The sequence below is a fragment of the Asparagus officinalis genome, chromosome 8 (genome assembly GCF_001876935.1).
Source record: "Asparagus officinalis chromosome 8, Aspof.V1, whole genome shotgun sequence".
In the NCBI taxonomy this organism is placed as follows: Eukaryota; Viridiplantae; Streptophyta; class Magnoliopsida; order Asparagales; family Asparagaceae; genus Asparagus; species Asparagus officinalis.
In genome coordinates this window covers 1,473,185-1,484,313 of record NC_033801.1, presented here as the reverse complement: position 1 = coordinate 1,484,313, position 11,129 = coordinate 1,473,185, and the positions used below count along the sequence as shown (strand labels likewise).

Genomic DNA, 11,129 nt, shown 5'->3' with positions numbered 1-11,129 from the left:
AGAAGACACTTTCAATTGCGGCAAGTCTTGATACTGACAGTGATTAATTGAGAAAGTTGGTGAACAAGTTATACTTTCTTCAGTACAGTTAGTTCCAACTTTTAACCATTTATTTGATTAAAAACTCCAACACAACAAGATTGATTGAGTTTGTATAACAGGAGTACCCTGCACTAATCAATTAGTTTTCTGTTAAGGGTTAATATTGTGAATATAATTTCCTTAGTATTTGTAAATCCTTGACTAACATTAATCTTCTTTTATTTTGGTCATCTTAAGCTCTAGTATTGGGTACAATATCGTAGCTAACTCTTTTTATCTGTTCAAGCAAATTTGAATTAAGATTCACATAAATTTTTCTAGAGATTGATCACTTAAATGCGGACAAATCCACTTTATCAGAAAACCTAGGATATATACTTCGTTGTTTTAGCAAAAGATCACTTATTAATGGCTGGCTGGGAAAACTGCAAGTTATGAAATATTTCAATTTATATGGTAAACCTGAAAAATAGTGTTCTCATCTTGATAAATTTTGATTGCATTGATCAAAGAATATCACCTTGACATTTCCAGCTTCTTTGATAGCCTCAACAAGCTTAAGCTGAAGAAGAATCTGATGGCTTCTAATGTGCACCCCAGAGATAGCGCATATAACAACATCAACAAGCTTAACGGCATCAACCAAGCTCTGATGATCAGAGAAAGATCCTTCAACAAGATGAGCTCCTTGCTCCTTGAAAGACAACAACATCTGCACCTTCTCAATGTCCACTCCGATCTCTTTTCGATGAAGAACATACGTCGGATGCCCGTGTACTAGGCTGGCCTTCACAATTCTCTTTCCTATGTATCCAGTTCCCCCTACAACAAGAACCTTGCTCTTCTCCATTTCTAACAGGTTAGCTTAATTTTGATTTGATTGTAGGTGCACGGTACATGCTGCTGACTATTTATAGACAGTGAGTTCAGGGTTTGGTAAGAAGGAGCACAAATTTTATTGCAACATTCCACATACAAACACGATGTTCTGAGCCATTTACAGGGACAACAAAAGGACAATTTGGACATATGAACTTTTTTAGGGTTAATTGTGGAATGGCCACTTTGTACTGTTGCCCAATTGCAGATATACCTCTTGTAGTTCTACTGTTGCGGATAGACTGCAAAGTGTTCTCGACTCTTTGACCAAATAACAATAATAATTTTTTGCTTCTCTGATGCCTAGCCAATGAACCCTTTTTTTATGGTTCAGAACACTCTACTCCCATAAAAAAATGTTATGATAATATTTGTATTCGGTAAGAGAAGCTACATATTACCTAGAGTTACCTAACCCTTCTAACTTTATCTTTGTTTATGTCTCCTTTTGTGAAGGTGTTAACGTGCATGGGATGCAAGCAGTATTGCTTAGGTTGCAAGCGCAATATTTGAGGGTTGGTGAGAGGGAAGACTTGAAGGATGAGTGAATATTGGCCAAGGCTTTAATGTTAGGTTACTTCCATTTTCTATATAACTTTCATCTGAGACAACATGACTCTGTTGAGTGATTGATAGCATTATTTACTCTCCTTTTATATGTCATTATTAGTGAATAATATACATCCATTGTAGATATTGTGGCGTGTCAAATTATTGATGTAGTCAAATAATATGTGTGACGCTAGCTAAGGAAAGAAAGTTTCTAGATGCCTAGTGCTACAAGCAATATACATCCCTTTTTTTTTTTGTCCGCCCGTCTTCGTGGCTAATAATGAGAGAATGTCAGGGACGTTCCACTGTGTTGTTGGTGGAGCAGAGCGGGCTGTGAGGATGTTTGTGGGCCGGTTTGTTATTTGGATCACAAAAGTAGAGACCGAAGGAATCGTTTCAACTAGTGGATCGGGTTCCTTTGCTTATCGGGCGGCAATCCTCCTCTCAAACGAGGTATTTCTTTCTGAAACAACTACGGGGTTGTTTGGATGCCTTTAGGAAGCTAGAATATTTATGACACAAAATAGAAAGTGGTTATCCACCTCACCACTTTCCATTTCGAGTGTTTATATTGTTTGGTTAGGAATCTTTGTGAATCCTAAAATAATAGTATTACATTGTTTGGATAGTATAATGTAAACTAGAGTATTTATGACACAAAATAAAAAGTGGTTATCCACCTCACCACTTTCAGGTTTTGACTTTTTTAATTATTTTTTTGGACACATTTATGATATTGTGTTAGCTTTATAACAAAATCACTCCTAATTTTGATGATTTTGCTTTCGGTGACACCTCATCAAAAGGTGTAAGTTTTTCATGTAAAAGAGAATTTAAACAAACAATGTAAAGTGATGAAAACTGATATTGGAACCTACTTTTTTACATTTTTCATCCTTCTACATGGTAAAAACATACAACCAAACAGCCCCTACGATCGAGAGATCTCGAAACACATACCCTTTCAATGTGAAATCTATATACGATGAAGTTGAGATGCCTTTAGTGTAATAAGAGGGATGATTGGTTGAATGCGTTCTCCATTATTAACGGGAAAAAAACGGACGAAAATTGTATGATCCTTCGTGATTTGGAAGAAACGTGTGTGAAAACGGCGAAAGAATTTAAGAAAAAACGTGAAAAATAAGCAAGACGGGCTCCACCACACCCTGGTGTGGTGTCTGCCACACCCAGGTGGCAGAATATGTCCCTGTTAACATGTGTGTGGTGTCTGTCACACTCAGGTGTGACAGAATCTACCTTGTTTTCAGTGGTGTGGTGTCTGCCATCCCCGGGTGTGGCAGACTCGTTTTTTAGAATCTCAATCTGTTTGGGATTGTATTTTGTTATAAATAGAGACACGTTTTTAGGGTTTCTTTGACTTTGATTGGGTTTTGATTAAGCATTGATTGAGGGATATTTGGAGCACAGAAAAGATGTATTTTTAAGCTATTTGTTAGAGTTTTATTTTTGGAGAGAATTAGAGATTTATTAGTGAGATTAGTTGGTTGTTTTGAGTGATTTGTAATATCAGTTTGTACTCTTCTTCTCTATTAGTAAAAACCCATTCCATTCTTGCCCCGTGGACGTAGACAACTTGCCGAACCACGTAAAAATTGGTTGTTTGTGTTTGTGTAGTTATCTTGGATTGTTTAGCCTTCTATCTCAACATTTTGATTTGGTTTCTCGAAGCACAACAATTAGGCCGTCGGGCACAACAACGTGAGGGGCGTGTTTTTTTTTTAACTCAAATTAAGAGTAAATCAAAGAATATATAATAAGAGGACTAAAGCTTCACCTTCTGTGGATTTGGATTTGATCATCTACTGGGCTGCTAGATGCAAAATTCTAGTTTATTCTCACTCCTTTGTCCCTTGTGTATTATTATCACCTCTGAAAAAATTCAAGGAGAAACAAAACATTCCTTGTGGATAGAGATCATGGCTCTGTCAATAAAGCTTGGGGCCCAGGCCGACTTCTAAAAGAACTAGTGGGTTGGGCTGGGCTGGGCTGGGCAGCGAACTGTATCTGTGTAAATAGAAGTCTGTGAAAGCTTCCTGTTTCGACCCACCAATACATCCAAAACAGCCTTCGTTTTTAGAGGCTTATTAAATTATTATTTTTTATTCTGTATATATGTCTGTTAATTGTATTGTAGTTTGATATCAGATTCCTCACAAGAGAAAAACATCTGTATATTTTTGTATACGTGGAAAAATGATGCATCATAACAGAAAGAGACAAGTAATATAGTAATTTTGTAAGATGTCTCACAACAAAATGTAAACACTCCTACAACTTTTCACATATAGCACAACAACGTTAACAACAACAAAATTTTCATTTAAATTTCAAAGCATGAATTTACGAATAGGTACTAGTACATGCTAGAAAGGATTGAAAACATAAAAGCACCATACCAAGAAAATTTAAGTTCTAATTCTATCTAAGCTGACCAGCATGAGAAGAGACAACGCGTGCTTTTTTTCTGGACATATTAGAGGGCATGTTGGGGATTTCACTATCCCCTTTTAGCAATCAGAACATGTCACTCGCTTGTTGGGAAGTTCTGATATGATTCGTGCCGATGAAAACCACTATTTAGTTAGAAATACATCTGAGTATTTTCTCCCACCCTTGTATCACATAATTTTGGCTCTAATGAGATGCATGAAACGTTTCTTCTATTCCCAATTACTATAATAAAAATCAGAGCCGTCCAAAGTAGTGCTCGACGCCATTATACACTTAATCTTCTCCATATCTTTTAGAGGAGCACTAGGGGCACACCTTCGGACACACTCCCAACCACACCCCTCACCTGCTACAGTACAGGGGGGTCCCACTTGAGATTTTTTCACCTCTCACCTGCTACAGTGCAGGGGGGTCCCACTTGAGATTTTTTCACCCCTCACCTGCTACAGTGCAGGGGGTCCCACTTGAGATTTTTAAAAAAATCTCAAGTGGGACCCCCTGTACTGTAGCAGGTGAGGGATGTTGTTGGGAGTGTGTCCCAGAGTGTGCCGCTAGTGTTTTTTTATCTTTTATTAGGAACCGGGCCTTCTCATATCATGGATTGGGGAACTTCATAAAATTCCTCATTCCTCCTTAAAATAGACCGATTCACCCAAAACCAACGACCAACTTAAACTCACACTTGTCAATATTATGCCGCTGGGTGTAATTCTGGGTGCAAAAAAAGAGTTCAGATAACGAACTCAACTATTATTAGAGTTAGGATTTCTACCGAAGACCCTCCCCAGCTCTCTCTCTCTCCGTTCTTGTTGTGGGGTCTGCGGGCGTCCCCAACGAACGAGGAAATCAGGTATAATTCTTTTTCCTAATTTTTTTAATCTTCTTTTTTCAGAAAATGTGTTTATAATTCGTTGTTTTTCGAACGCAATGGAGGCCGGAATCGGTGGAAATTTTCGATTTTGATAAAGGGCTTTGGAGTTTGAACAGCTAGGGCTCTTGATCTTTGTTTCAAGAATTAGGGTTTTTCGTTGTTGAAACCTGGAAAGATTGCTTTTTGATGCCTCACCCTTAATAAAGTTAGTCAATTGATCTTGGGAACGGCAAAAAGATCCAATTTTGATGTTTAATTTATTTTTCTGTTTAGTAGGAATAAAGCTGAAAGGATCACAGTCGTTTCCTCTCTATGCTTATCTGAGTTCTCCTGAATGAAAAGGTCCCTTTTTTTTATTGTGGGTTTTGCAGTTTAGGTTATTGACTTCCTGATTTCATCTAAAACCCTAATTCTTGAACCAAAAGTGAGAAGATGGATCGAAATCTCAATTTGGGTATAGACTTTGGTCATGACCTTTCCCTCAATGATCTACCCTTCTCATCATCTGGTATCAATGATGTCTTAATGCAACTACCATCTCCCGATGCCCTTCTTCCCCTCGATGAGATTCCCGACTCCAGTGATCAACCTAGGGAACAGACAGGTGGGCCCACATTGCGGCAACGCCTTCTAGAACATCCTGAAGTCCGGGTCCGGATCCGAAGGTTGATTGAATCCCGACAACGGTTGGAGATAACAAGGACTCATCGATTAGACGATGACAATGATGGTGGTGGTGGCGGTGGGGCTGGGGATGACGACGACGATGATGACGCCGGTCCTAGACCAGATCCTGCAACTGATCCTGAGAGACTGATGCATGATATCAAGACATCTGTGATTAGGATGCATAAGTTTTCTGACAGAGCTATACAGACAGAGAGCTCAGCAGAGGTTAAGAATGATGCTGCTTCTGAATTTGACTGCAACATATGTCTTGAATTGGCTAAAGACCCTGTTGTTACTTGTTGCGGTCACTTGTTTTGCTGGCCATGTTTGTATCAGTGGCTTCATGCTCGTCGTGGTTCCAAAGAGTGCCCAGTATGTAGAGGGAAAGTGAAGGAATCGAATCTAGTTCCTATTTATGGAAGGGGGAGTTCAGAAGCTACTGGACATAAGAATAATGGAGAAGATTTGGATCTGAAGTTGAAGATTCCTCCAAGACCGAAAGGGAAGAGGGCGGAAAATCCGAGGCAGCTGTTTCGAAACCCTTTGTTTGGAAGAAGAACAGAATATTTGTATCATGAGGTGCAAGAAATGATCAATGAGAGCTTTTTCCAAAGGGGAGGAAGAAATCCTCAACCTCCTAGAAACCTTCAGTCTAACCCTCTGTCTACTGCAACTTCACCGCCTCAAGTCGAAACAAGAACTCAACCGGCAAATGTACTTCAAACTTCTGCTTTTGTAGATACTGTTACTAGACCGCGCCGTTCAGTGCGTCGAAGGGATCAAGAACGCGTGGCACTTACGGCTTCGCCTTCTCCTAGTCAGGCCTCAACTTCAAGCACAATGGCGATGATTGAGGGTGAAAGTGTTGTTCCTGATGCATCATTGGAAGCTAATAACAGGGGTGGAAGTCCTATGGTTCTTAGGAGAGCAAGAAACAGGCCCTCGAGCTCCTCTGGCTCATCGGATGTTAATGGAGGTTCACGTATGCGCCAAAGAAGAAGGATGAACTGAACTCCTTTACTATCCTTCCCTTTACAGTGTTCTATATATTGGATGTATAGATATTTTTATAGGGAGTAGTCAAAATGCTTGAAGCATGCTTCTGGATTTGCTTTACAAATGAGTGCATATGGCATTTGGAAGTTTTTAGTCTGGAGTTATATGCTGGATAGTCTTTTGGCAGCTATTATTGTCTGTGCAAAACCTTGTTTATATATATATTTCTCGAGAAATCATGAAATGATAATAAGTATCCGGCAAGAAATCTCGACATGTCTAATTGTATTACATTGATGACACCAAATGAAGTTTTGCAAGAATTAAACTCTTTCAAAACTTGATTAAGGAATCTTCTTCGTTGTTGAAGAATTCAGAGCATATGGGTATATATAGCATCTCAATACATCAGCTAAAACCCAAGGAAAAAGACCAAAAAGCCATAAACACACAAAACAGAAAACTAATCGTTACTGTGCAACGGCTCTCTGATAAGTCGACTCATGAGTCAACTAATGAGTCGACTTATATGAGTCGACTCAGCATATGAAAAATATCAATTCCGCTACACTTCGTAAGTCGACTTATAAGTCGATTTATGAGTCGACTTATGAGTCGACTATACGTGCACAGAACAGAATTTGCACAAAGACACTGAATTTTAGACTCTGTTAAAAAATATCAAATAAATTCTAAAAATGTAAAATTTAGAGAATAGTTTATAAACATATAAATGAACATGTTCCAAAAGGAATTTTCCACGTGTGATTCACTGTTTGTAAAAACTCATAGTTTTGCTAAAACATGTAAAATAAGTGTATAATATTCTTAGTTTTGGACAAATGAGATAAACAAGGATATGAAACCTTTTCAAATGAATTTATAGACTAAGCAAAAATTGTATAAAGTAAATTTTAAGTCTATACACTAATATCTCATTATATTGACAAAATTACATTAAAACCAAAAGTGTGTGTTATGTGGATATTGAGCTTGTGATATATTCACACAATATAAAGTCCTATTCTAGTTGTACCAAGTTGATAGGCATGAGAAGCTAAATTTGGAATCTGACTTGAGTTGAAAAAACTTCGTTATAAATTTAGTTGTCGGAACGGGAAACTTTATGTTATATTTGTGCAATTTAGCTCTTAATTTTCCCAATATTACTGAAGCCTTGAACTTAGATTGGCTTAGTTTTTATGGTTTACGGGATCCAGTCGGGATTTGCTTTATAACGTCTTAAGATCTTAGATAATTTAGTCTAAAGCATTATTGATATGAACTTGGGCAATACGTTAAAGAGCCTGCTGTTAATAGAATAAGTACAACGAAATACTAATATTCTAACATTTGAGCAAGGGGAGTTTCTAACATTAATTTGCAGATCGATCAAACATATATTTCTACTTTGCATGAATGTTGCATAATATATAAACATAAATCGTTGAAGGTAGCTAGCTGCAATATTGCGTATCAGATGCAACGATAACCCAGTCTTAATTAGCATACAAATTGTTCTTTTTTTAACAAAAATAAATTAATAATAGGGTCTTCTGAGTAAAAATGTCGGCTGTTTATTAGTAGTTAGAATTCTAAAAAGATTTGTGTTTCCTAATTTGAGCAGCACTATGTTAGGGCACGGGAGTTTAAATTCTAAGGTTAATGCTTAACTTCTAAGCAAACAATCCTATTGATCCCCGGATTAGGAGATGAATTATTTGGAAATTGCTGTATTTGGGCTTATAAATATGAAGCCTTAATTTGGAAAGGTGTTTATTAGATAGATAGAGAGAGAGAGAGAGAGACTACCTTCGAAGGAGGACGCAAGGAGATTTCAGCATACCCGAGAGTTTCATACGGGAACTCGACATCTACGAGCATCGGCCGTGGCACCTCCCGCATCACCTCTTCCCGTACTGCAACACGGAGGAGAAGGAGATGTACTTTTTCACTAGGAGACGTCGTGCAAGCAGCAACGGCTCCAAGAGGTTTAGCCGAACCGTCGATGAAGGGGGTCTGTGGGATGGTCACGCCGCGGGCAAGGCCATCCACAAAGCTGGGAATGGCGGGGAGAAGATCGAGATTGGGCACAGGGCGCAGTTGGCGTTCAAGTTGTTTGATGATAAGAAGAGTAAGAAGAGCACCCTCTGGATCTTGCACGAGTATCGTCTTGTTGATGACAAGGCTGATGACGTGGTGCTCTGCAGAATCCATAAGAGGAAGGGAAAGGACGAGGACGAGGAGGAGGTGGCGCCAGTGTTTATTAATACACAACAGACGGCCGACGAACAAACTTCGTTGCCAGCAGCACAGCCTTTGGTGGAAGCTGATGCGGTTGCCGCTGCTGATGTTGATGATGATGATCTCTCACTTGTGCGGTTACTGGAGGAAGAACTGGTGGAGGTGGAGGTGGAGGAGCAAAGACGAGTGAAGAGGCAGAGAATAGGAGGAGGAGGAGGAGGAGGAGCTCACCAAATTCCAATGAATCAGGGACTGTTGCGGTCTCCAATGGATAAAAGATGTGCCAAGAGGCAGAGGATAGAACAAGAAGAAGCCCATCAGGCCTCCGCTGTTGATGCTGATGACGGGCTAACAATGACGTTAGACGAAATCAATACAATCTTGGACGAGCTTCCTTCAAATACCTCGCAGCAGCAACCAGCAGACCCTGTGGACGTAGAGCAACTTTTGAAATGCCTCGAAGTTGAACCCTCAACGTCGTTCGACGGCTTGTCCTTTTGTCTAGACGGCCACATACTACAAGAAACTCCGTCGCCAGCGGAGGGGGAAAGAAGTGTGAAGGGGGGAGAGGAAATCATGTCAGCCATGCAGGACTGCTTGAACATGCCATTGCCCGCTTATGCTGTCGGTGATGAGTACTGTTACGATTTACTAGCACTGGGCATCTGTTAGAACTTAGTGTTTTAGAGCTCAAGATTAGTTTGTAATGTATAGCATACATTGATTAAATTGCTATTTTTCCCAAGACAATTCAGGCTGCAATCTTATTTAGTTTAGTTTTACTGAAACTGATTCCATCGTCATTTCTTTCTGCTGCTCTGATTAACCTTCTCAGAGATTTCTGATGTTATTTTGAGTTTGTTGGGCAACTACGAGATTGGGTCTTGTGTGATTTGATTCTTGTGTGATTTGATCCAAATCGCTGGCTAGATCGCACTGCCTCAAATAAGAGCAAACAGAAGAGTCGGACATTCGATAAATATGAACTTGAAATTATCTGCTGATGCGCGAGGGCTGGTATTAACAAACCCCATCAGCTTCACTTTGTTTCCTGCTATGCTTTTCTGTAAGGAGTTAGTACACACTGTCACTTAGTTTGAGCATTACATATCAGTTCCTTCCTGCTATGCTTTTCTGTAAGGAGTTAGTACACACTGTCACTTAGTTTGAGCATTACATATCAGTTCCTTTATTGAGAGATGTTGCTCTAAAAAGTGTCGAACTTATCTTTTGATTATTGTTTTCCAGAAATTGAGTTCTTTCTGGTTGCTGTTGTACATGATTTTATATGGGTACTGTGAAATATTTGCAAGGATCCATTCTCATAGTCACTGACTCAATTGTTCAAGGCTGAAGAAAGGTTAATGCTACTGATGTTGGTGATCTGAATTGAAGAGAGTTACTGATGTTGGTGATCTCAATTGTTCAAAAGCAGATTTCTGAAAATTTCCTAGAAGATTATCCTTTTTATATATTTACTATGTGCAATTTTTTTTCCAACTTGCTTTGATGAGTGCATTGTTCCCCACTTTTGACTTTAGCCATCAACTGGAGAGTCAACTTCGCTACATATTGCTTGATTCACCGAGTAATGCATAAAGATGCAGTCTTTATGCGTGCATCACTATGGACTTCTAAATTTGCAATCCTTGTTGTCTGCATACTCAAATAACATATCCTAGGTTCTCATTAACCTGCAGATAAATGAAATTGGTCTAAGAGTAGTTGCTTTTTTGATAATAGATTGCAAAATCTCAAATAATAAACCAGGTAAAACATTGAAAATCGATAATGACACCAATGGGATGTTCAGAACACCAAACTTTGATAAGAGTCACAAGACAAAGTCGATAATGACACCCAGGATGACCAGGTAGATGGCATGGAACTCCTGAACTGAAGAGTTCATATTATGGTGTGCCATTATCGACAAGCTTTGATAAGACAAACTCAATTGTTCAGTTTTACTTTTATAGTAATAGAATTTGCAATATATAGTTTCTCCTGTCATTTTTATTATTTGAGATTTTCAGTTTTTTTAAAAATATTTTCAAAATAAACGGGCTGAATTGCACAAAAATACCGTAAGTTTTTCATTTCGAAAAGTATATACCACAAGTTTGCATTATGGTACGATAAAATACCATAAAATTTCCACAATTTGCACGTTACTGCCAGCGATCATTCATACGTGAAATTTTTCATTCAAATGTTTTCTATGATAATTACATGCTAATTTTAGAGCTTTTCAACGAATAATATTGGCTAAGTTTGCTATTAAATAAATCAAATTTCTAATTCCTTTTTCAAACTTATATTAATTCTACTTTAAAATAGAATTTGGAATACTTCAAATGAAAATTTTAACAAATATTAATGGTTAGAAAGCTCTAAAATTAGC

The 11,129-nt window shown here is 38.4% G+C and overlaps 3 protein-coding genes across 7 annotated transcripts; 2 read left to right on the top strand and 1 right to left on the bottom strand.

Moving 5' to 3' along the window:
- Nucleotides 7-1,021, bottom strand: LOC109820458 (bifunctional pinoresinol-lariciresinol reductase-like). The gene has a single exon (XM_020386604.1). It carries the CDS (start codon nt 890-892, stop codon nt 521-523), a length of 372 nt encoding a protein of 123 aa, XP_020242193.1. The 5' UTR covers nt 893-1,021; the 3' UTR covers nt 7-520.
- On the top strand, nt 4,708-6,728 carry LOC109820699 (putative E3 ubiquitin-protein ligase RING1a). Of its 5 annotated transcripts, none has more exons than XM_020386888.1 (2): nt 4,708-4,798; nt 5,191-6,728. In XM_020386888.1, exon 2 carries the CDS (start codon nt 5,252-5,254, stop codon nt 6,497-6,499), a length of 1,248 nt encoding a protein of 415 aa, XP_020242477.1. In that variant the 5' UTR covers nt 4,708-4,798; nt 5,191-5,251; the 3' UTR covers nt 6,500-6,728. The 5 variants fall into 5 exon arrangements, with proteins under 5 accessions (XP_020242477.1, XP_020242478.1, XP_020242479.1 ...); XM_020386889.1 differs by having other exon boundaries at nt 4,733-4,798; nt 5,093-6,728; XM_020386890.1 differs by having other exon boundaries at nt 4,744-4,798; nt 5,096-6,728.
- LOC109819429 lies at nt 8,426-9,400 on the top strand. Its single transcript, XM_020385155.1, has one exon. The coding sequence runs from the start codon at nt 8,426-8,428 to the stop codon at nt 9,398-9,400; it is 975 nt and encodes a 324-aa protein (XP_020240744.1).